Consider the following 26,458-nt stretch of genomic DNA (forward strand, 5'->3'; position numbering starts at 1 on the left):
TAAGCAAACAGACAACAGCAATTAAATAATAAGTTGTTAAAATGTTGTTTTTTAAAAAAAAAAATGTCTGAATAAAGGCTTATATTATTATTATTTTTTAAATTTCACTAAAATTCTCATCTCCCCTCTTAAGGAGAGGAGATGGCAACTAACCCCCGGCAGAAGCACAGTCGGCCGGGGTTCAGGGCCCCAGGGAGAGAAACCGGCGTACAATGCGGGCAGAATCTAAGAGCACCGCTTTCTGCATCTTTCCCGGGAGTGAGCCGCCTCGGAATACCAACCGTCTGAGATGTTGTTCCAGACTGGTTGGGATAAGACCGTTCACCGACATAACGATTGGGATGATTTCGGTAGATGTCACCCCCCACATTTCGGTCACCTCGTGAGCCAGGTCGAGATATTTTCTCTTCTTCTCGGTTTCGGCTTTCACGAGGTTCTCGTCATGCGGTATGGTGACATCCACCAAAAACACCCTCGAGAGTGCCCGATCCATCACCACGATATCAGGTTTGTTCGCAAGAACGGTCCTGTCCGTGATGATGGATCGGTCCCAGTAGAGCCTTACGCTGTCGCTTTCGAGGACCGGCATTATTATTATTATTATTATTAGTATTGAAATAATTTGTTCAGTGTGTGTGTTAATATGTGTGTATATGTTAAAAGCGATACTAATTACTCATTATTGTTATTTTACTACTACCTATGTATAAAACTTAAACGAAATAAAAAAAAATCTCCGCTGTCATCTGTCACATGTTGTCAATTCACATAATTTACAGCATTGCTAGAATGGGTATTTTTTCGCAATTTTTGGTAAAAAAATTTAAGTGAGCCAAATTTTGGGAAAATTTTTAGAGAAAAGTGACTTGAAGAAAATTGGTAATTTTTTCGAAATTTAGTGTAATAATTTTGGTACTTATAAACTGTAAATATGTATATAAGATATATAATTATAACAGAATATATGACCGAAAATATATAACAGAGGACGGAATAAAAAGAGTATGAAAAGTCAAAATAAAATACAAAATAACCTTTTCTTTGTAGTTAATCTTGTGACATATGACAAAACGTATTTATAAACAATATAACTTTGTAACAAGGTAAAAACCCTAGAAATTCCATCGATTTAGAGAAAAAAAATATTACACGTTTGGTAAAAATCTAAATTCGCATCTGTAAACCCTGAAGATCTGTCTAGTGTCTTCAGTCAGTACCTACCTATCTTCTGTATACTTATTAATCCATCCATTACCATTCATCGTTTTTGTTCTTTATTGGATTCACTTCTTGAGAATGTTTTGTCATTGTTGTATTCTCTTATCTTAAATTATAATTTTCTCTTTAAAAATTAAGTTCTTGTTTTTGCAAGCAAATTAGTGGTGGCCATAGTCTCTTTGATCTGTAGTGGTACCGTGAATAATTTTTTAGTCCAAACAACACGTTTTTCGGTCTGTTATAATAATATTTTTATAATGATTTTATTGTGACTTTTAATAAATTTTTTATCGTCACTAGAATTTTGCTCTATCAATGTATTTAAACTTACATTTTTTATTTTTACCTTTTTATTACGACGCAAAAATAACAAATGAAAATTTCGAATTTATTTTTTCCAAAGAACATGACTTTGAATAAGAAAATACTACTGTTTTTCTTGAATATAATTAATTTTATTTCTCAATAATATTAGCCAAATAGTTCTTACAAAATTATATATAATATGATTTCAAAATTCAGTACGTGTGTATTTAATTTATATAGTAAGTAGGTATTTAATTTATAATTTTGTTTCAGATTATATGTCTGTTAGAAAGCGGTGACATATAAAATGATTGACCTAAGGGTTTTGAAGAGGTCTACTCTTGTACATTTATGTTTTGCAATATCATATTTCACATCTGGTATCATATTAAGTTTTATCCAGGCCATTTTATACTTTGGTCTGAAGCCGTTTAATAAAATACTATACAGGAAAATAAATTACTATCTTTCATACTCATTTTATTGTCGTAAGTATAATAATGCTTGTTTTTGCTTTGCTTTTTAAGTTACAAGAATATTTTTTTATGCATCAAGAAGTAGCAATCAAGCTTTTTTCTCAATGGATGATAATGGAATGGTAACCCCGCCTAACAGTATACACTGATGGAACACCAGTAAGGGATGATAGGTGAGATGAAAGAGCAGGTCACTTAGCCCATCGTGGTGAATAAAGATGATAGTTTGTATAAATACATAAAATGTGGGAAAAAATTAAATCATCCTAAAACACTTTGTACCCAAAATGTTGAAAATCACAGACATTCCTTATAACCATTTATCCTTGAATGTGTGAAACCATGGGCTAAGTAAACAAAGTTAGTAACTTTATATATTTAGGCACAATATTTTCTTACCCCTTGTTCCAAATTTTTGCAGTTGACATTATTATTATGCCTTATTATTTATGGTTTTTAGTGGCACTAAAAATTCTTAAATTCTTACAGAATTAGTATTTATGTCAGAATGGTGGTCTGGGACAACAATGTCTATATACATAAAGAAAGATGAATATGATAAATTCTATGGAAAAGAACATGGTTATCTTATCATGAATCATAGTTTTGAAATAGACTGGCTTATGGGTTGGCAGTTCTGTGATGGCATCCAAGTTCTGGGGGTGAGTATTAAATTGTATTTATTTAAATGTGGTTTTTGATAAATATTTATTCAGCATAGGTAAACACTACCATATCCCATACTTCAAACCAAAGCAACCATTCAAGTAAAACTGGTTGACAGTACATACAGTTTCATTAAACACCTATGATAAATAAATACTAATGTAAAAGCAGTGTAAATGCTAGTAAAATATATTTCCATGTTTGTTGTAATTTGATATGTATATCATTTTGAGAATGTGTATTATGTATTGTATTGTGAAATCTTTATTGTACATAATTTATATTGGACACAATGCAAAAATTAAACCTTTCCCGAAGGTAATGTAAATATGTTGGATTAAAAAGGATATTGAAAAGAAGAGTAGGAATGTGGACATTACTCCATAGGCTGATTGGAAGCCACTTGAGTTGACTGCCATAACCAGATATGTGGTCGAGCTTTCGAAGGTTATAGATGTATCTAATACATTGGTTTAGCAGTCACTTAAGCTGATCAACAAGTTCCTGTGTGGGATCTATGTAGGCAACATCAGCATAGCCTAGGATAGAAAGAAAAAGAGATTGAGCCAGTAATAGTTTAATTCCGAAAGGAAGGAAGTTCTGCAGGTGCCTTAAGGAGTGTAACAATGCATGGATTTTTCGACTTACTTCATTTATGATCCCATGAAAGTATCTGAATAATGACAATTTCCAAACTTTTAAAAGTAGTGGAATATGAGATTATTTTTCCGTCATAAATAATGTTGGGAACTGCTAAATCCCGAAGTTTAATAATAAAATTAAATCTACCTATAATGACTGCTTGAGATTTAGCTGTGTTAACTAAAAGCCCAAAATCTTTCGTCCATGTAGCAAAAACGTTCAAATCATTATTAATTATATCTACAGCATTAGTTAGGTTGAAATTGCTGTTGCAGTATATAATTGTAAGTCATCTGCATATAAATGATACGAAGGGATGAGAGCGGACGTAATTCCATTAATGAAAATTGAGAACAGTATAGGCGAAAAAACCCCACCCTGAGAGACACCTGCATTAATCCCACACCAGTCAGAACAACAGTCATCAACACACCACACACACACAACACATACCAATTGGCGCCGACCAGAAAAATATGATCGGAACCAGGCCAGAGCCAATGATGAGAAATTAAATTTGGAAAGAATACCGAGAAGTACATCAAAGTCCACAATATTAAAAGCGTTATTACTTTCCGTATTATTATTATTTACTTCCACAGTATTAATTATGTATGTTTATCATTTTAATTATCATATAAACAATTGGTCAAATGTGACTATTGACCTCATAGACTGAGTGTTTTGTACTATAAAAAGTGAAGTTAGATTGTGTTTAAATATAGCATGTCAATTATTGAATTACATTAGTTTCTCAAATTGTATATAATTAAGAAGCAAAAATTATTAGTCATTAATAAAAATTTCGATTTTAAATTTCAGGCACAAGTAGAAGGTAAATTTTGGTAACAGTTTTGAGTTTAACTTGGAAAGTATACATTTAAAGTGCTTTATTAAGGTGCATTTTAATAATTTACAAAGATTGCTGAAATTTAATATAAATTATTTTTATAGATAGGTATATAAGTGTCCTTATGTATGTTTGATGGTCAAAAAACATGGCAAATTTCAACAATTTTATGTCAATCCGAATTATAAAATGACTGACAGACAGACATTGAATGATGTTGTAAAGGTATTTTATGTTGTTTGTTGGTTTGAGAAAATACGATTTCGTTATCATTTTGATGGTAAGATAACGCAGGTGTCACAATATCGATGATACAGGTATCGGTCATTGTCTGTAAATCGTATTAGGCTATTACATAGATAATAATAGTAAGCGATAAGTTTGAAGAACATAAAATGGATTTAATTAAAAGTTATCTATTGTATGTTCTAAAAATAGATATTATGTCGCCTTTTACCTAGAAATTAGATTAAAACAAGTAAACTTTGATTTTATTGTTACTATACTATTTAATTACTGATTTACAGAATAGTAAAAGTATAAAAATGTAAAAATTGGTTAAATTCGAGTTCTCATCTTTCCACTTTGTTGGAGTTTTAATGCATCGTTCTAAAAAACTTCAGTGTCAGTAGCCAGTATTAAAACTCCAACACGCCCTCTTAATCCTGGATTGACCAGCAGTTGTTTGACAGCTGATTGATTGCCGCGATATTATACTATAGCGATAGTATGCCCTGTCAGCTCAGAGAGTAAGCCACAGACGTACACTGCTTCTCTTACCGCTTCCAATATTACTATATACTCCACCTCAGTAAACGAAGCCTTTTTCACCAGTAGCCATAGTTGCTAAAAAATCACGCGATATGAAATTATTCATCAGATCATATCGTCCAGTCACATGATTTGTGGCTCCCAAGTCAACGAACTTTCTGTGTCTGCACTAGCAGTGTATGTCGACAAAACAGTTTCTAGAAAAACTCTTTTTGCTACGACAATCTCTTTTCAGGTGCCCTTTCTGTCTATACTTCTAGCACCATGGTTCTTTCTTACGGCAAGAAGTCTGCTTCGTATTCTTTAACTCATCTCTGTCTCCATCCACGTTACTCGTTCTCTGTACTCGAAGCTGAAGTGCTCTTCTTGCAAGAAAACAAGCACGCTTATCTTGTAATAATTAAGTCTTCACTAAACCAACTGATATTACAACTTCCGAGTGCTCACGTACCATTATCATGGATTCGTACTCCGATGGTAAACCTTGCAGCATAATTACCCCAAGAAACTCATCAAAAGGGTTATTCATGCTTGCTAATTGTAGAGCATACAACAAAACTTGATCGACGCACGCCTCCATACCAACAAAGTCCAGTTTGATTGAACAAAGACTACGTAACGTCTTCAATTTCATACCAAGATGTTTATTATCATAGGCACCTTCCAGAGCATTACAAGCTTGTTTTGCAGTTTTAGCTCCCATCAGATAAGAAAAATAATATTTTTCAACGCAAATCGATAATATATCCTTGTCGTCCAGCCGTTTTCTTATTTCAGGTTATAAGCTATCATCTGCACTATATCCACAAATACATTTTCATGGATTTTAAAAAAATAAAAGCATTCTGCATAGCAAATTTCAAATCTACATAGTTCACCCGTCTTTTAAGTTTTTCAAAGGAGATCGGCGAATTACTCTTGTTAGATATCATGAAAATTTTCTACCTACAAAGCTGGCCCATAACCTGTTGTAAATAGCAGGATGCAGTAATAAAGTATATATGTATTTGTAATATAAAATATTAAAGTTTAGTCAAAAATACAAGACATATTTTATTGCTATTAACAACACACTTTCCCGTATTTTAAAGTTTTTATAACTAGTTAATGTAATATGAACAAGCAAGATATTAGTGAAATAGGATTATCAATAACACTCTAAAGTTAACAAATCAAGACTAGAAGCTAAATAGCCGTAATAGTGATTTTTAAACTTCAAACTAGATCCTTGTAATTGAAATTGTTTGCCATGGCAGGGACTCTTACTGAATGAATGAAAATTTGAGAAAATACGCAACCTTATCAAATATTCCTAGAATCTAGAGACTAAGTATAATTTAAGGGTGTTGGACGCAACTATAAAGTAATATGTGTGCTATTCGTAATTGGATCAAGAATTGACTAATATATTCATAAATATTGTTTTATTATAGAATTGCAAGGCATATGCGAAAAAATCTATCCAATACTTACCTCCTATCGGTTGGATGTGGAAGTTTTCCGAATTTGTTTTCCTTGAAAGGTCGTTTGAAAAAGATAAGGAAATTATAAAACATCAGATATCAGAAATTTGCGATTATCCAGATCCAGTATGGGTAAGTTTTTTTTTTTGTTGTATACCATGAAGTTAGCAAACAAGCATACACGGACGCCTGTCTTATGCTTAAGGATGTTACGTTGCCGTGCGATGCTGTGCCGATGTGCGCGTTACCGACCCTGAGGAACCCTTAATACATTCATTTAGAAAAACCCCACATTGTAGTCTAGAGAAAACAGAAAATAAAAAAAAAGTAGTGAAGTAATTAAAGACTAGTTTTGAATTACTTTTTACGTATTTTTTTTTTACAGATTTAAATGTAAGAACTTTTATTTCGGTTTTGATGATTCTTTTTAACACTATTATTAATAATGACTTGGTGGTACTAGTAGAGTGCCGTATTAATAATATTCACAGCTGCACTATTTCCCTCACGATACGTGATGACTCGTAAGTCATAAGCGTCTATTACTCTTTATTACATTAACCGACGCGCGTCACAATTGATATCCGGGACTTATAATTGCCTTGTATATTATAATAACGAATGGAATGGGCATCGTTAGATAATTTAATTTAAAGGGCATTCACACAATTTTTGTTTTTAAGTAACTTCATGTGTACTGTTTCAAGTTAACTGTATATTATTATATACCTTTGCGAAAAATTTGCAAAATCTTAACTGAATTTGCCAAGTTTATTCACATATTAGACCTATATTAATTAGTCACAATTAAAGAGTATTTTTTAAATTATACTATAATGGATCTAAATAGTCCTAACCTATATATTTAATATTCAACTGCATTAGTATGTAGAACTGGTTATAAAATTTTTACTAATGATTTCGATTTGTATATTATAAAGTATTATCATCTTGCTGTAGTTGGTCCTTACACAATTGTCCTTTATGAATAATCACCGCTATAAAATAATATTAAAAACATTTTTTGTAATGAAAATGCGCGTTAAGGATTTTTAGGAGGACAGGTTTCGCATAACTCTGCAGTTTCCAACGACTGTTGGTAATTTCTTTCAAAGGAAAGAATAATGCTACAATTCAAATATTATTTTACAGCTATTATTAACTCCAGAAGGGACACGTTACACAAAGAAAAAACACGAAGCATCATTAAATTTCGCCAGAGAGAAGAACTTACCTTTACTTAAACATCATTTGACGCCCAGAACAAGAGGTTTCACTACAAGTTTACAGTTTTTCAGAGGAAAAATACCAGCCATTTACAATATACAGTTAGCATTCAGTGAAAGCAAGGTAAGATTGTTATTATTGTTATATGATATTAGCGGCCCGGTACGTGCTTCGCTACATATAAAGTGAAATAATAAAAAAAAACATGAAATTAATTTACTAAAAAAAAATTGCTAACTATTTTAATTATACTGTCAACACTGAAAAAAGTTTCAATTTGACAGCACAAGAAGACAAGGGGATCTTAAAAAAAGTTTGAATTTAACACAAAAATCCCAATTAACAAAATGATCCGCCATTTATTGATTTCATTTGTTACAAAAAATGTGATAAATGAAGAACCGCTTGATCGATTTTGTGCAAACTTCACATAAACCATCTACTAAATAGTCCGAACAAAGCCTAAACATTTGGTTTGGATAGGTGAGCCCGTTCTTGAGTTATAAAATTACAACGAAAAGTGGCATAAATTTTTTTATATATAGATAACTCAAGTTTGCAATCCCTTTAAGCTGTAAAGATCTATCTTCTATGTCAACTTTAGGGGTTTGATTTTTTCATATTTTATAGGGATTGCATATATTTTGACATTTGCGAGGGAATCAAAACCTATAGGGTTCTTTCTTTTGACCTAGAAACATGAAATTTGGCAAGAAGTAATGTCGTACAGTACAAGTAATGGGAAAAATCAGAAAACCGTAAATTTGTAGTTATACAACAAAATATTCTTTGTACGGAATACTCGGTACGCGAGTCCGTCTCGCATCATTTTTTTTACTTACGTGAAATGCAAAACAAGCTGACGCATATTAATAAAAAATGTCAAGTAAAAAATTATATTTTAAGTTACCACTTGTTCATACAAGACTGTGGGTACAAAAGAATATACTGTGACGCGTATAGTTCCCTAATATATTCAGAATAAACAGCAAATAACGTCTTCCTATCACAAATTAATTACGCTGTTATATATATAATTAAATTAATTATATATTATATATATAATTAAATATGTACTATCATATCTTCCATAATTAAATCTTTATTTATCTAAGTTATTGACCACTAAATTAATGGATCTTTAAAGGGTTATCATTCTTATAAGATTTCAATTCACAATTGAGGATAGTTCCCGGTTTAAGTTTCAGGTTTTACCACACTCCATCAGGTAGTCCTGATGGAGTGTGGTAAAACCTGAAACTTAAAAATATTAACAGTACCATGGTGTGTGAACATGACAGTATACCGTGGTTCTGTTGGTGTATTTCAGTATTATTAATGAAATAACTGCAAGTAATTGAATACGGTATTGAATATCTTATTATTGCTTGATATTGAACTCTTGTTAACGTTAGTAGTGAATTGTAAACTTTCGCATTGTTTACGTATATTAATGTTTCCATTAAGATAAGCTTACACGGTCAATTAAATCTGTTCAGTCCTGGAATAAGTTTCTTAATAACGATGTTATAATTCCATTCTCATAAGCCGCACCAACATATGGAGTTATTTATTTAATAAAAAATAATAATAAAAAAGCGAAGAATAACAGATTATATATAATATATTAGTGGCCCACTCCGGCTTCGCACGGGTGGACATTTTAACAATATTTTATATTTTTATCTGATCCTACCTAACTACCTATTTCATAGATGTGCCCCCCCCCCACCTGCCCCTCTCCCGCGCCGCTATAATGCCTGGCTAGCTAGCCACGCGGCCGACATGGCGCGGGCGGCTGACGGCGCCTTTTCTATGTATATCTGACTTTTTAACATATCTTTCAAATGGAATATACCTACGATTTGAAAAATTCAAATCTGGTATTGAAACAGTTTTGAATACATAATAATTTATTTGGATAAGGATTAATAAATAGCCATGAATAACATGTACAACGCGACAGCATTATTTTTTCTATTTCTATGACTTCCTAAATTCGTAATATCTATTTAATGGAGTAGCCGATTTAAACAGTTCAAAAAGTAATCTACATAAATTAAAACAGTTTTGAAAACAATATGATTTATTTGGATAAGGATTTAGTAGAAGTATGAATAACATGGTGTAATTTTGGTCGGTATTTCGATCAACTTTCCAAATGTAAAAAGTGGTTATTGTGACGTAACGATAGTAGTTGGACATATAGTATCGCGAAGTTTTTTGTAGTTAGTGATATTTTCTTCAATATTGTAAAACATACTTTTGTTCTATCACCAATAGTTTTCGCAGCGCACGCGACGAAAGATATAGTATTTTTTACACCTTGAGTTACGTTACTAAAGTTTTAGTAAAGATCTCTAATCTTTTCTAACAATACATATAGCCTATGTTACTCAGGGTGAATGTAGTTTTCTAATGATGAAAGAATTTTTGAAATCGGCAAAGTAGTTTTTGAGTTTATTCATTTCTTTTTATAATATTAGTATAGATGTAGATAGAACAAACAGATGTTGTTAAAAATTATACTTACTGTATATTGGGCAATTTATATCGTTAAGCGTTATGGAATATATGTAGGTAAATATGGAAGAATTCAAAGCAATATTGCAGAAACAATTACCGCATTTTAATTAAATGAATATTTTTTATTGGAATTGCCTGGTCATTATCGTTATTACCTGTTGGCAGGCTGTTATTTAATTATTGTTTTAAAATTGCCCTGTAATTTTAGATTCCGATTTAAGTATTAAAATGGTATCTTATAGGAAGTATTTATTAAATAAAAAGAAAAACCGTGTAGTCAATATAATTTTTAATTTATTTACAAATATATCTTAAATTTTCTATAGTGTTAAAAGTATAATACTGTCACAACTACACATCCGTTCAATCAAATCTAAATTACAATTTATATTAAATGTATTTGTGTAATTGTTACATTAATTGCAATTAAATAAAGTAGAATAAGAAGATAGATACAAAATAATAAACGCATAGTAATATAATTTTTTCTTTACATTTTATCGTTTTAACATTCGTATAATGTTAGTTATGATTGTGAAATAGTGAACTTTGACTGCGATGTATCGTAAGATCAACAGCCGGATACTAATAAATAAGCAAAGACTTATTTGCTTATATACAAATATTATGTGCACGCAGGAATTTATTTTTGACTAGTGACCCGCCCCGGCTTCGCGCGCGTACACATTACTTCACGTCACATTAGAAACCTCTAAATTTATCAGTGTTTCTCTTCAATATTATGCATGTATTATACATACAAACCTTCCTCTTGAATCACTTTATTTATTAAAAAAAAACCGCTGCAAAATCCGTTGCGTATTTTTAAATATTTAAGCATACATAGGGACGGACAGACAGCGACAGCGACTTTGTTTTATACTATGTAATGATGATAGTGATAATGATGAAGTAACGTCTTTCAATTTGTGAAAAAAGAGCTCGATAGATACAGATGGCTTTACACTCGAAACCGAACCTATGAAAAATATTCAACACAATGTAGTATTGTAGCGAATAAATAAATTGAATTGAATATGATTAAAGGTTTGGTTTCGAGTCTTGAGAAGCAATGAGTGGGGTGGATCACCATAGAAAATCATAAAGATTATTATAAATTTTTATGTCAATGATTCTATGAGTTAATCACTATTGGTAAATTTATTATCTTTCTTGCCTAAAGGTTATCTATATCATGCCTTTGTTCGATATCCTTTTTAGATAATTAACAAAAAGGAGGAATTAGTCTGTTTTTTAAATTATGTTACGCTATTACGTTGCCAATCTGAAACACATGATAATTTTTTTTACAAACGGTATATTTTGTTTTCTTGGTCTGGTTCCATATTAATTTTATGACAATTAGGCTATCGTTTTTGTTTATAAAGTGTTAATTACTTGTTGCGAAGCATAAATCATCTTATTTTAAAATACGATTCTGTTTTCTAAAGTATTTGAATAAATAAACGTACTTGTGTTTAGGTACCTGTGTATTTACCTACCTATGTGTATATGAAACGTCACACATACGAGTAAATGTGTTTTTACAATAAAGTCGCAGTTTTTTTTTTTGGGGCTATATATATTTATTAATACTATTTTTTTTTGTATATGTACTTTCAGCACATCAATGTTAATTTAATCATTTATTTGCCCCCATTATATTCATCAACGTATAAACAATAACAATAGGTACCTACTATATTCAATGCACCAGTCAATCGATTATGTCAAGATTATCATTCCGTTTATGTAAATTACCTTAAATTGGTTAAATTATGTTAGGTATTGTTAAAGACCCAATACTGTATTAACATCACAATATTATATTGGAACAATTAATGTCAATTCGATAAGCACAATAATGTTAACTAGTGGTCACCCAGTGGTCGAAATTCGACTATTGTATATATTATGATAAATTAATTTATTATGGTTATGTTTGACATTCAGTAAGACTATAGACAAATAATATTAAAAACACAATATAAATCTATTCTCAATTTAACTACAGACTTTAACAATGAACAAAAGAGTATATATATGTGTGTGCGTCAAATACATGGTAGTGTGTATATATTTTTTTTATTTATTTAATGTATTTTTTATGCATAATTAAAAAAAAATTAGCATTCTGCACTCTTTCTCTATATAACTATAATTTCATACTCCTCCATCCGTGCAATCTTTGTAAAAAGGTTACAAAATTTTTGCTTCATGTATTAATATATAGATATATCGAGTTGATTAATTTTTCGTCAAATACTCATTTAATTTTTTTAACATCTACTACACCTAATTTCCAGTTGCAGTGTTGGTCTAATTTAAGTCCTACAAATTTTATGTATTGTCCCTGTATATCTATATTCCATTTTTTACTTTTATTTATATAATTTAAAAATTGCATGTATTTGGTTTTATCTGTATTGAGAATCGCTTTAATTGTCAAATTTACTTTAATGTCATAATTAATATTCTTGTCAGTGTCAGGTATTACAATCAATATATCATCTGAAAATAAGAAGTACTGGTGTTTAATTATATCATTATAATGCCATTTATATGAAGCATTAATAACAAGGGTCCGAAAACACTGCCTTGTGCTACTCCGTATCTAATACGTTGATAGGAAGATCGATATGATACCAGTTCAAATTTATGGTTTACAAGAAGTGCCTCCCTACCCAAGCAAAACCTTTTTTATCCACACGGCCGAATTCAAGTGGACAAATCAGTGAGGCCACGTGTTCTTACAGTTTTATTTCTTTTTATTTAAGTATCATCATAATAAATACTTATAAAATCAATTAAAATATTTATTAATGTTTAATATACACTATAAGAATTATTTACTGCAGAATTTGGTATAATAACATTAATTTTATTTGTTTATATTTTACACTTTATTGTAAACAAAAATTACATTGTTATAATTTATTTTGAATGATGTACAACCGGCGAGCTTAACTCTGTTAACTTAACTTCTATCTGTTCTCCTTTAACCAAAGGTTGTCTGTAAGAGATTGCCCTAGCGATAAGACCGGCTTTTGTATCTTTATGTATATATTATAATCTGTACTTTATGCTACTGTATTACACCTAATTTTTTTTTTTATAAATTATTTATTTTTGTTTCTGGTGCAATAAAGAGTTAAGTAAATAAGAGTTCTCTTCCAGCAAAACCCAATTTTAATAATTTATTACTTTTAAAGTCGTCAGTCTGGTCTTTATATATAAGGGTAGATTGGCACAATACGTTTAAGAAAACTAACATTATTAAAAGAAATATCTATCACGCGCAATTTCTATTACTTAGGTACGAAATACTTAGGTATTTATTCTGTTGCCTTATTAATACATGACAGTAATAAATTATCGTACGTGGTAGTATATATCAGAAACGTAAAATTGAAATTATATCTAGTAAAAACTAAAAATTGTCGCGTTTACACAAATACGCAAGTATGAAAATACTTGTTGACCATGAAAATAATTCCGGAAATACTTACCTACTGAACAGTATATAATAACAAAAAATGATTGTGCGTAAAAAAATATGAATGTTCGTTTTCTACGTATACTCAATTGTGGCTGTTAAACGTATCGTGTCTCATTAGACCTTGTCCTAGAAAAAACTAGGTATCTACTAGGATTTTGTTTTTATATTTTTATCCAGATCGGTAATATATTCCAGTAGATTAATTTACAATTTAAATGCATGCAGACCAATTCACCGACAAAATTTAAGAAGGTACCAATTAATGTTATCAAACAGTTATAGCACTGATAAATACCACGACTGCTGTAAGTCTAGAATATCGATAGCTAATAAGGTATTAATGATCAGTGATTACGAAAGCATTAAATGTTGCATAGGAATTCTTTATTGGTATGTAACTAGGTAAATTAATATATATAGGTGTATGTGCACTAAAACAAGATTGATGAAAATTAATCCATAAGTAACTTAAATGGTTATTCCAACGAGAAATCTCAACAGGCAAATGACTGATAAAGTATACGTTATTTTAATACCAATCCACATGTTCAATGCCGCGAGATATAGTCAGTTACGAAATATAAGATATTTAATCGTACGGCCACTTTTCTAACACATATTGTACCTAATCGAACTTATAGAAATAATTATTCACCTACAACAAATCCAACTTGATGCCAAAACTGCGTATTTAATTTTAATGAATGTTCATAAATTGATTTGTTTTCGTAGTCCAAGTGACCTATACTGCATCTTATTCAAATAAAATTTATACTGTTTTTTTTTTTACTTTTTAGTTAATTTTTAAGATAATCTGGGAGTTTTTATTATTAATTACATTTTTTTGCGACATATAGTTTTTAAAATGTTTCATTCTTTAAAATTACGCACCTAGTTTTCGTATTATTATTCGCTTTAGAATTTCCGTGACATATTCTTATAATATTTATATTTTGTTAATGATATTTATAGTTGTGTATAAATTTATAACTTGTATTGAAAGGGCTCTATAAAAAGAGCGACCATTCTGTAACTAGTTATTGGGTGAATGTACGGTTCACCGTTGCCGTTTTATTGCAAATAGCAATGAATGGAGCAATTGTGCCGCTTCCTACTTCTGCACGAAGTTGCTTGTAGCGGAAATTTGTTGCTAAATTAATATTATTTATTAATATCTAGTATAGATACGAATGAATTCAACATATTTTGTTAAAAAATTACTTTGTAATAATCTCAGATGTCTATCTAAATTATAAATAAGGTGATAATTATTCTAAAAAAATAATTCAACGTTGTCATATTGCGATCACTACAATCAATGATTTCTTTATCGTAATAGAATAATAATAATCAATAATAGTAATCATGTGGGCCGTCAGCTTGTTTGTCATTCTAAGTTGCATAAAAAAATCGAAGGAAAGAAAAACTATAAGACTTAACTACCTACTTGACACGAGGTTACGATTGCATGTGCCCTGAAACGTAATTAAACTACTATCAGCGTTAAAACAATAATAGAATAACCAACTTACCTAATCTAATAAAAGAAATTATATATTGCCAACGCGGTGAAAAACTGAAGTTTATTATAACTATCTATTTAGTCTTTAATTCCTTCTACACAAACGTTGTTTGGAAGAAATTGCTCAGCTATAAGACCGCCTTTTGTACTACATTATACTTATTGAAAATTCTTCAAAGTCCTTTAATATTGGTGCAATAAAGTATTTAATAAATAAATAACTACTAAATAATGGACTTATCAGTAATCGCTATTGTAATTTATTGTGTATCAACAATAACATTAAAATTAGTACTTATTTATAAACTGCGTTCATTTTATCTAAATATTATACTTTTACAAAGATAAAATTCGTGTCCATTAGGTATGTGTATTGTTGTTTTATTTACAATTATCAGGTTCGAGTATAATCTATATAATATATATAATCGGTCTAATGGGGAGAGAGGTATTGTTAGTATGCGGTGGGGTCCCATCAGCACTTGCTGCTAGCAATATATTCCTCTCATATCGACCGCAGTTCCTCTTGTAAACCTTCGTGATAAATTTTTAATGAAATCGCCACGATGGGCCAACTGACTTGCCGTTATCCTCCTTGTTTCATCCAACACTGTTGCCCCGCCATTGTTCCATTAGTAAAGGCGGGTGCACTATTCCATCTTTATCTATTAAAAAACAGCTCTATTGCTAACAGTGTACCCTTTCAGTTCGACCTCCACGCAGTTCCCTCTGGAATTTATCATAATTCATTTTGGTGAAATTTGTGATAACGGGCTAACTGTCATACTTTCAATCTCTCTTATTATATCTCTCTGCTGTCTTGCCAGCGTAAAATGCAGGCGGGATTACTATTCCGATTTAAAAAAAAAAAACCTGGTCTAATGTAGAGACAGACACCCAGGCTGAGCCTATCAGGATAAGTTTTGACGGCGTCCCTCCACCTCTTTTTTTCGCCTCTTTTAAACCTCCGCGCTCTCGGGTATTATAATATTCATTATGTCCTATGTTATGAGATTAATTAAATAGAATAATAATATTTGCTTGAACACTTGGTATTTATTATTATATTTTTAGATTCCTCCAACATTAACAAGTTTGCTATATGGAAAGCCAGTTCATGCGCATTTGTACATCGATCGGATACCGGTTGAGAAAGTGCCTGAGGATGAGGTCGAGGCAACCAAATGGATGCACGATCTTTTCGTCGTGAAGGTAAGAATTGTACTTCAAATAAAAGAGCACTGACTAATGTCCATACAATTTTAAATGTAGCCACTAAAACCATTATGGCAAATTGGAATAATTAAAATTTAATTGGGTATTATAAATATGATAATATAATTCTGATACTTTTTTCTTTGCGGTGATTAAAAATATTGAAGCAAGAGGATTTGAAGTTACGTCTCTGTCATTCATATCATTATATCAGTCGTTGACTATCCACTGCTGAGCATATGTCGCCCCCATAAAAGGGTTTTTAGCAGTAGTTACTACGCTTGGCAGGAGTGTAGGTGACCTCAGTTATACTTTTAGTTATGTTTGTGGTGTATAAGCGACTAAGGATGCTACTGCCTACCCTACCCTGTCTTTTATGACATCAATGTGAAAAGACGGGGTGGCCCATTTTATACCAGAACCACACGGCATCTTTGTCACGACGTAGATCAACAGATCAATAGATATTAAAATTTAAAAATTATCTAATAAGATAATTTTAAAAATTTAATATCTATACTTTACATTGTTTAGTAATTAATTAATAAAATGCTATCAATAAGACATGCGGATAATGATCGTGAAAATTAATTACATTCCAGATATGAAGTCTAAATATGGGTAGCAATTAGAAAATGTTCTTTTTATTAATACTTAAATAATTCTCTGTACTCTAAACTTTTGCTATTTATTTATATAAAAAAAAAAACATTATTAGTCATTCATAAGTCCACATATATAAATCTGTGTCATGAAAATTGACAAAAATGTGTAACTAAATAGGTATAATGAAAAATACTGTCAATTGTAAACGTTATGTGAATCTATCATTCCATTTCTCTTATTTGAAGTCTTCGTCCAGTTTGTTTTGGACCATTTGGATTCGATTTATTACTAAATATTTGGCAATCTTTAATTACTAAATAAAATATGAAAAATACATTCGAAAGCTCATTTAGTAAGACCCACTGCTTCAGGATGCAGGTTAAAATTTTACCTGCTTCCAATTATTTTTTTGATTCGCACCATGAATGCCAGAATATGTTTTATATTAGTTATATAATGAATGAAATTACTAATGTCACAAGGTCTAGGTTTGTTAATTGTTTTTACCATCAAAGAAAAATTCCTGAATATATTTTTTATTTTTTGAGTATGAAACAATAATCTCCAGTTTTGTAAGCTTGAGCAAAAGAATAGTCCATAACAACGAGTACTTAACAGTGTAATTGATTTTGATTCTGTATCTACGTCTTATATTACAGGATAAAATGCAAGATTCATTCATAAATACTGGGGACTTCTTCACACAATCGGGCGTCGAAAGAATAGAGCCGTTTAAAGCGTCACGTCGAATCTATTCGTTAATCAACACGCTTGGCTGGGCGGTAGTTACATTGACGCCCATGCTTTACTACCTTTTTGGCCTTCTGTTCAGCGGGAAGCTTTTGTACTTCTCTATTGCGTCCGCTGTTTTCGCTGCCTGTAAGTATATATCTTATTTTACTGATAGAAACTAGACGATGTCCATAAATAGATCTTTAAGACTAATTGATAGTGCTTTTTAAGATTCCTTGTCTTGAGACCAAAACAATATTTTTTAAGAATTTTGTTTGTCTGTCTGTTTGGTCCGGTTTCATGAAAAAACTACTACACCAAATTAAATGTGGTGTTCCCAAATAGCTAACTTGAAATGTAGTGTTTATTTTATCTTGATACAGTTGCTCGGAAATTGGCCACTTATTTCTCTAAAAGAGTCACCCTCTTTTAGATAACGTAATTTTTCATTAAAGTTTAAAACAGTGGGATACAATTTTTGTGAGAACTCATTACTAATAAAATATTATTACTTTTCAGTTTATATTCTTCTTCAAAAGTCTATTGGGATGTCAAAAATCAGCCAGGGATCGTCTTACGGGACTGAAAAGAAGTGAGATGCCCTGTCCCAGTATTCATAACTATACCATACAGAAAAATGTTTAGGCGTTTTATTAGTTATTTTGGTTTATATGTGTTACAAAATCTATCTAAATGCGTTTCTGATAGGTCGACAGAGAATAATTGTTTTCGTAGCTGATTTGAGATAGACGTGACTAAAATATTCGCAATAATTTAAATCGTAGCAAATAAGTATACTTGTTGATGGTATATAAATCAGTTGTTTTATAAATATTTTTATAAAAATCTAAAACGGAAATAATTCTGAATCGAATATCTGAAGAGATTTTAGCGTGTACCTACTATTAATGTAAATTTTGAGATTTTTTTAATGTTTAAACGACTAGGTATACCTAAGTATATAATTTTTGATGAAAGATGGACAAAATATATTATCTAAGCATTTATTAAAATATACCATTGACGGATTAATTTTATACTCAGTTTTCAACAGATTTTATATAGGAGGAGGTTCTAGTTCGACTATATTTTTTTGGTACGATATTATGATTGTTTTTAACTTAAAGATTTACTCTCATAGTGTTGGTCCCATAGCGTTGATTATCAAGATTGAAATATTTTTAACAAAATCTCAAATCATTCATATTATTGGCAATATATAATGATATTTGTCTGCCCTAATATATCCGTGTTTTTTTTTTCTTAGTAATAGTAAAAATGTAGTTTTATATTTTTAAATATCAAACATACGCATATTGTTTTTTAATAAACGAAGTAAATAGTTATGTATCGCAAACATCTTAGATATCATTTTTTAATTTAGTATCTTGACTAAACTTACAATACATTACAAATTTAATCATAAATAAGAATACTTATAGATTTTTAATGCTTTTCTAACATTAATATTGTTTTCAAAATAGATTTTAAAAATCATAAGATTTGAAAAATTATACATAAAATTAATTTAAAATTGAAATGGTTTATACTTAGAGTTCATCAGGTATTTGTGGGAAGTACAACTGTGATATTTGTTATTTTAACACCGATATTATTGTATTTTTATACACGTATTATTGCGTTGTAAGCATTTTAACAATTGTGTGTTTTGTCCCTTGTAATAAAAACAAGTGTAAAAGAAGTGAAACGTTACAAAATAATGCATCAGAAAAGTACCCATTTAGCTTAATACAGGGCAAAAAATTTACCCGCTAATCCATGTATTTGCGGCTTTTTAATTATTTAATCCTGTTTATATGTGAATCCACATACATAACTGTATCGTGATTTCCCACAAATGTTATTTTATAAATTAAAGTACAAATTAACAAATAAAAAAAAAACAGTACTTCTCACAATGTGGTTGTACTCTTGATATATTTAACCAGCAAAGTAACTGCACAAAATGTAACAAAGCACAATTATAAATAAATTATTAAGATTTTCTTCAGACAGAAGGCCGTTATCAATTAAATACAAATTGAGAAATACTGCCATATTATCTATTATATTGCATAACGTTTTTTTATTGCGTAGGTAATACAACTAATATTTTCTTAGGTAAGTATTTAGCCAGGGGGAGGTGCTATTCTGTGGATGTAAACAAATTTAATAGATATAACCAATTTTACACTGTTTTTAATAATCTTTTTTTCAATCAACAGAGTTTAACTCTGTGTTGGTCCCATACTAATTTAGTCCGCTTGAATTTTTTTATGGAAAAAGAACCTTTAGCTTCAGCTTCTACGATTATTGCCAATTTATTTGGTTTTATTCTTCTCTGAGGTATCGAGTCTTTTATATCTACATTCTTTATTGTTCTATAATGAACTTGTAGGTTAATTTTGTTGCGTTTTAAAAAGAAATGTAAACAGGATACAATCTATATTAAATAAAATTTGCAGGCAAATGAATCATGTAAAGATATCTATTATCATTATTACCGTATACCAAATATTGAAAAAAGTAACTAAACCAAAAACGGAAATCGTGATTTGTGTAGAAATCTGTACTTGTAGTATAAATAATCAAGGTGTAAAAACTAATATATTCTCATAAAATATTCATATTTGTATGTATATTAAATGTTTTAAAAATGTGTTGAACTACTATACTTGATGTAATGATTCAACATTTTTAGTTGCCGATTGAAAAATACACGTATAGGATTCTACTTGCCTATACATGTAGGGAACTACTATGGAAGACTATGATCTTAAAACCAGAATAATAACTGTTAGTACATACCTGTGTGGTACATACAATTTTATGAAGCAGGTATAAAACATTGGTATAAAATGATCAAAATTATTATTTTGTGATTTAGAAAATTTTAATAATATTTTGACTTGGCATTTGTTTGTCATTTAGTATATTTTGTATAAATTGTAATTATTGGATACTAAGGAATCGAAGAGATAAGATGTAAATTTCTTGGGTAGGTATAATTTTCGACTTTTATATTGGAATGTGTGCCAACATTTGTTGAGATTTTTATTATTTATATACTGTATGACTAATTTCCTTGTTACTAGTTGGTTGATGGATCAATTTCTAGAAATGAAAATAAATCCTTTTAAAATCAATTTTTCTTTTATTGAAAACTTTTATTATGATGGCTTTTAGGAAAAAGAATACTAATAACATTCTTTTACTAGTTTTAACTACTACTTTACTAGTGAAGCTGAATGTATTTCTTATGGAAACAGCCACAAAAAATATTAAGCCTCTCCATACTAACTTGACAATTGAATGCACTGTTTACTTAGTATGAAGTAGTAGAAACTTATTTTTATTAATCTTTCTTTTCGTAACAAAATTTCACAATAACATTTTTTAATGGGTGTAAATGACATAGTAATTGAGCCAGAGCTATCGGTATACACTGGTGGGTACCAATGATAGGTGAGGATGAAAAGGCAGGTCAGTTAGCTCATCGTGACGAATTCAACAATGAATTAGTTAGGATAGTTTCCAGGGGGAACCGCTTGGAGGTCGACTTGATAAGGTACATTGAAAGCAATGGGGACTAACCTCCCCATTACTAACAATCCTTTCCCCCCACAATAACATATTACTATGCTTATCTTTAATTTTGACTACATGCAGGTGTAAATAAAAAACCAAATTTTAACATAAATATATTCGCTTATAGTAAATAAAAATGTTTTACTAATTTTAAAATGTACTATACATTATATATGTATACATTTTAACATAAATAATATTAATAATAACTCTTTAATTTGGAATATCCATTTTACTCAGTCTTAGTATGAAATCAAGTAAATACATTTGAACTTTTACTTCTATTGGTTTATTTGTTACAAAGAATCCTGGCACTCCTGCCTTTTCCAATGTAACTTGCTGATCACTTACCTGAAAAAAAAATACTGTTATCATCAACGATCATAAACACTAATAAAATCTAATTCAATATTTATTCAAGCCTTTTCCCTTCAACCACAAAAAATAATAAATGTTATATTTAGTTTTCCAGCAATCTGTTGTATTTCGTTTAGTATTATTTGTTGTCATCATCAGCATTAGTCATTATCTGTTTATTGCTAAACATAGGTCTCCCCCATAGACTGTCACAAGAAACAGTCCCGAATCATCTGCATTTACCGACTCCCTACAATACTTTTGAAATCAACACTCCATCCATATGGATTCTCCTAATGAGTGCTACAAATTGGCAACTTATTTAATATATTTTTTTTTTCTTTTTCAATTATAATTGTTTAAAAATTTTATTAACTTATATTTTATTATCATGTTAATAATATACAAAATAGTAAAAACATACAAAGACCTGTGCAGAGGTAAAATAAAAGTATTTTTATTTTACTTCTGTCGAAAAAATCCTATAGTGATAGTATATGCATGAAAATATATTTGGATAAGTAAGGGATGGTTAAAAGGTTAAAATTAAAGGTTTTCAAGTAGATTATATTTTTTATATCTTATGTGAATTCTTAGCCGATTCTAATAATTCTTTTAAAAAACTTTAGTTTTACCTTTACAATTTCATATTAGAGCAGAAAGCATAGCATTGCAAGCAGACATTAATTAGTGAAGGTTATGCTATGACGAAATTTTTGAATTTTATATGGATATTGTTTACAGATCTTTGCGCTAGTAAATGTTTTAAGTAGTTTTTTCACATACAGACATCTTGAATTATGGTTTTCTTTCACACACTGTGACACTATAATAATAGAATTTATTTCCTTCATTTATTGCCAGTTGTTGAGTAATTAGACCAAAAATTAAGTAATAGATCTATAGAGCTCCCATTATCCCTCACAATGCTGATGATTATATTTAATACACTATAACTATTATTTACCTTCTGATCCAACTGTATGACTAGTTTCATATCTGTTTGTTTAAGTTCATCCCTGTGTTTGCTCAACAATATAGTTTTTTGTAGTTCTTGCTGCTCTGGACTTGGTACATTTTTAATCATATTTTGAATTTCCACTGAAATTTTAAAATCATAATATATCCATTGATGAATTTTTCCCAATTGGAGTCTGGCCCCTTAAAAAGGAATATTTACACTCTTGTGCTTGTTACATGAGATTAGTTCATAGTCAAAAACTATGATTTTAATCAAGATGGACACTAGACAATTCAGTGGTAGGCAAGGATGGATAATCAAACACTTAGTATGAGTTAAATCTGTTGTGGAAATTACAGCAGGATCCCACTGTGATTGTAAATTTATTGAAAATTTGCAGCAAAGAAAAAATTATGGGATTAAATACCCTAAACTATAGATCTAAAATAAAATATTAACTTACATGTGTGTTTATTGATAATTTGTAATCGTTGTTGAAATAAATGTTTTTCAGTAACATGTTGAATCTCCATTAATCCTTTAACTATTTCAAATACTGTATCATTAAGGAGACAGTTTGCTAATCCTGAAAGAAGTTCTATTGGCACTCGCATTTGGTATTTTCTGTAAAGTTAAATTCAAAATTATAAGAATTATTTATATATATTATATATATTTATAATTTTCAGTAACATGTTAAAACAAATATATTGGGAGGAAGAAATCATTAATAATGCAGACTACCAGTCCCACTGTTGGTAATATACCTTATCAAGTAGACCTCCTTATGATCCCTCCCTGGAATGCACCAGGTGTATTCATCACAGTTGGCTAACTGACTTACCTTTTTATTCTCACCTATCATTCCTCACTAGTGCCCCACCAACATATACCGTTAGCACAAGCAGAGTTACTATTCCATTTTTTTTTTATGGGTGAAAATGGTATGGTAACCCCGCCTACGCTAACGGGATACGTTGGCGGAGCACCAGTGAAGGGTGATAAATGAGAATGACAACAGGCCAGTTAGCCCATCATGATGAATTCATTAAAAATTAACCATGATAGTTTCCAGGGGGAACCGCGAGGAGGTCGACCTGATTGGGTATATTGCTAGCAATGGGATTCTTAGTCTCCATTACTAACAATCCCTTTCCCCCCAGTTACTATTCCATTATCATACATTAAAAAAAATGCAAATATATTTTATACAAACATTAAGGATAGAGTAGTATTAATTTAATATGTAAATTTCTAGATTTACAAAAATAATTTCTGTATTTGACAGAATAATACTATATAATTAATATTCTACACTTCTCAAAGAACATACATAAAAATATATCTGTGGTTGATACAGGTACAGCTTTGAATGTGATTAATTTAACAATCAATGGAGTATTTAAGATTATTTGCCAGGAGGAGCCTGACCCCTTAAAAAAGCGTATAACCATAGATGAAAACTTCGTTACTGATACTGGGCACAAGACAATTCTGGAGTAGACACCTGTTGACACCTCCTACCAGGGGAGAAAGGGATTGTTAGTAATGGAGACTGAGAATCCCATTGCTAGCAATATACCCAATCAGGTCGACCTCCTCACGGTTTTCCCTGGAAACTATCATAGTTAATTCCTAATAAATTCATCATGATGAGCTAACTGGCCTGTTTTCATTCTCATCTATCACCCTTCACTGGTGCTTCGCTAGCGCATCCCGTTAGCGCAGGCGGGGTTACCATTCCATTTTTACCCATAAAAAAAGACACCTCTTACCAGGCCCTCCGTTGAATACGTCTCCAATGATGGACAATACTAACTGTGGTAGTTCTCTAGCCATATCCTGCAACTGTTCTAGTAGAAAATATAATTTTCTTTGTAGAGCTTCTGGTGTTGGCTCGTTGATCTCCATTAAATTGAAGTAAATATAATGGAGTATAAATATTAAAGTAAGGTAAATACAGGCTATCGAAATAAAATGTAATTCATAGAACACCGTCTAAGAAGACAATTAATTATTATTTTATAAATAAATATTCAGAAGTAGAAAAGCAAGTAAACAAAAAAATTTTATAAATTTAATAGACAGAAAAACAATAATAACAGATTACAGAGACTAGCAAGTAATCAACAGCTTTGTATAACTTCCATACTAGCATTTAATGTATGGATTTGGTCAGGGAATATTATGCCAACGTTTAGATAAATGAGGAAATCACAATAGTGCTTACACAACTTAAGTAACAGTGTTTGAGTGTATTTTACACTCAAATGCGATATTCCAAAAATATTTATATTTTACTAATATCGCAAAACCATCTAATCATAGTATCATTATACTCCTATTCGTTTCCATTTTTACTATCAGGCTGGCCAACATAACTAGAAAAGAAGGCTTTTTTTGTGTACATTAATGAGATATTCCTGACCAAGTCGTTTTGCATGGCTTGTATAAAGTGCGATCTCCTTTTCCTTGGTTATATAAAGTTTATGTTTCTAGATTATATATTCGACACAGTTTATATAGAAAGTATGCAAGCAAGTTGTATCTGAATTTGGAAGGATTATACGGCCATATAAGATTTTCTATACATTAACCTGTAATGAATTGACAAAAATAGCAACTGATGGTGTATCTTACGTCTTATTTCTACTAATGACATTTGCATAAGAAGAAAGGAGGCAATCATATGATTTACAGTATATCATTTATCTAATTCCTCCTTCTTAGAGGAGGAATGATAAAATAAAAACAGGAAACCATATGGTTTCCTCTTTTCTTTTTATGCTAATATCATTAGCAAAAAGAGGTCGAGAATTATATTTGCATAAAAAGAAAGGAGGCAAGTGATTTACAGTTAATTTTATTATTCCTTTTATATAATTCCTTGTTCTTTGATTTTGTTACTTACCTACCTATTACATAGATTATTTTATTGTATCAACCGTTAACTGTTCACTATTGAATGACCCCCCTATAATATAAAGAGGGTTTTGCCAGTAATTGCCACGCTTGACAGACGGGTTGGCAAATGTTTTAGTGTAAATACTTCTATTATTTATTTTACTCTTATATTTAGCGCACAATACATTACAGTATTTTTTTTTTAAATGAGGGCCTTTCAAATTCGACAAATTTTGAAAATTTTACATTCATAGTTTAACAAATAGTCTTAATTTTAAAGGATTTGGGGCAATTGTGTCATTATTTTTTACTGTGGTTTTCGAAATATTATTTGGGTTACGGTTTCAAACTTTAAATAAACAAAAATAATAAAAATTAACCACAATAACCGAAAAATGGTTACAGTTTGACCAAATTTCTAGGTTTTTTTTTTAAATGCCTTTAATTTTTAAACTGTGTGGGATAGATTTTTTTCTTATTTTTCCCATGATGGTTACAATGGTTCTAGGACACCCGTATAAAAGTAAGAATGGGTTACATAGATTAATGCCCACTAATGTAGGGATGTCATCTGAAAAATATATCGATATTTTTTTCGATATGATATTTCGAATTGTCGTATCGATATTATGCGATATACCGTTTCAAAATATCAATATTTTCGATATAAAGTATATAATATTCAATTATTTATCAAAAAAGGGAAGATAAAAATTAATTAAGAGTAGAATTAAATCACGACCATATAAATATTTCAATAAACTTTAAAAACTTTAAAAAAAAATTATGGATCCTAATATTTCTTATTTAACCCTTGCATAAATTAAATTTTATTGACTCGTTTAACTTGCAATTGATTTCTCTGTTATGTTAAGACCTGCGCGGCCTTTAAAAAAATCCTTTCAAATGAAACAGAGCTGTACCTTGTA

General features: G+C 30.3%; 2 protein-coding genes across 4 annotated transcripts; one reads left to right on the forward strand and one right to left on the reverse strand.

Annotated features, from left to right (window-relative positions):
* Nucleotides 1-1,198: 1,198 nt before the first annotated feature.
* LOC113511967 (1-acyl-sn-glycerol-3-phosphate acyltransferase gamma-like) lies at nt 1,199-20,865 on the forward strand. Its single transcript, XM_026895708.3, has 8 exons — nt 1,199-1,451; nt 1,798-2,012; nt 2,490-2,662; nt 6,363-6,524; nt 7,545-7,742; nt 16,241-16,378; nt 17,647-17,866; nt 18,239-20,865. The coding sequence occupies exons 2-8, from the start codon at nt 1,832-1,834 to the stop codon at nt 18,313-18,315; spliced, it is 1,149 nt and encodes a 382-aa protein (XP_026751509.1). The 5' UTR covers nt 1,199-1,451; nt 1,798-1,831; the 3' UTR covers nt 18,316-20,865.
* A 542-nt stretch (nt 20,866-21,407) lies between these two features.
* Nucleotides 21,408-24,767, reverse strand: LOC113511712 (gonadal protein gdl). Of its 3 annotated transcripts, none has more exons than XM_026895415.3 (4): nt 24,445-24,767; nt 23,089-23,249; nt 22,632-22,765; nt 21,408-21,658 (listed from the first exon to the last, which is right to left on the reverse strand). In XM_026895415.3, exons 1-4 carry the CDS (start codon nt 24,534-24,536, stop codon nt 21,521-21,523), a joined length of 525 nt encoding a protein of 174 aa, XP_026751216.1. In that variant the 5' UTR covers nt 24,537-24,767; the 3' UTR covers nt 21,408-21,520. The 3 variants fall into 3 exon arrangements, with proteins under 3 accessions (XP_026751216.1, XP_026751217.1, XP_052750429.1); XM_026895416.3 differs by having other exon boundaries at nt 24,401-24,767; XM_052894469.1 differs by lacking the exon at nt 24,445-24,767 and adding an exon at nt 23,470-23,666.
* Nucleotides 24,768-26,458: the final 1,691 nt, after the last annotated feature.

This window comes from Galleria mellonella, unplaced genomic scaffold, assembly GCF_026898425.1.
Source record: "Galleria mellonella isolate WM207_F2 unplaced genomic scaffold, CSIRO_AGI_GalMel_v1 utg213, whole genome shotgun sequence".
NCBI classification, from domain to species: Eukaryota; Metazoa; Arthropoda; class Insecta; order Lepidoptera; family Pyralidae; genus Galleria; species Galleria mellonella.

What these genes read in the sequence shown, in the direction of transcription:
- LOC113511712 (XM_026895415.3), bottom strand. Translation starts at nt 24,536, where the DNA reads ATGGAGATCAACGAGCCAACACCAGAAGCTCTACAAAGAAAATTATAT. An exon ending in AATTATCAATAAACACACAT is followed by an intron (nt 22,766 to 23,088) that starts GTAAGTTAATAT and finishes TTAAAATTTCAG; the next exon opens with TGGAAATTCAAAATATGATT. An exon ending in TCATACAGTTGGATCAGAAG is followed by an intron (nt 21,659 to 22,631) that starts GTAAATAATAGT and finishes TTTTTTTTTCAG; the next exon opens with GTAAGTGATCAGCAAGTTAC.
- LOC113511967 (XM_026895708.3), top strand. Translation starts at nt 1,832, where the DNA reads ATGATTGACCTAAGGGTTTTGAAGAGGTCTACTCTTGTACATTTATGT. An exon ending in ATGGCATCCAAGTTCTGGGG is followed by an intron (nt 2,663 to 6,362) that starts GTGAGTATTAAA and finishes GTTTTATTATAG; the next exon opens with AATTGCAAGGCATATGCGAA. An exon ending in TAGCATTCAGTGAAAGCAAG is followed by an intron (nt 7,743 to 16,240) that starts GTAAGATTGTTA and finishes TTATATTTTTAG; the next exon opens with ATTCCTCCAACATTAACAAG.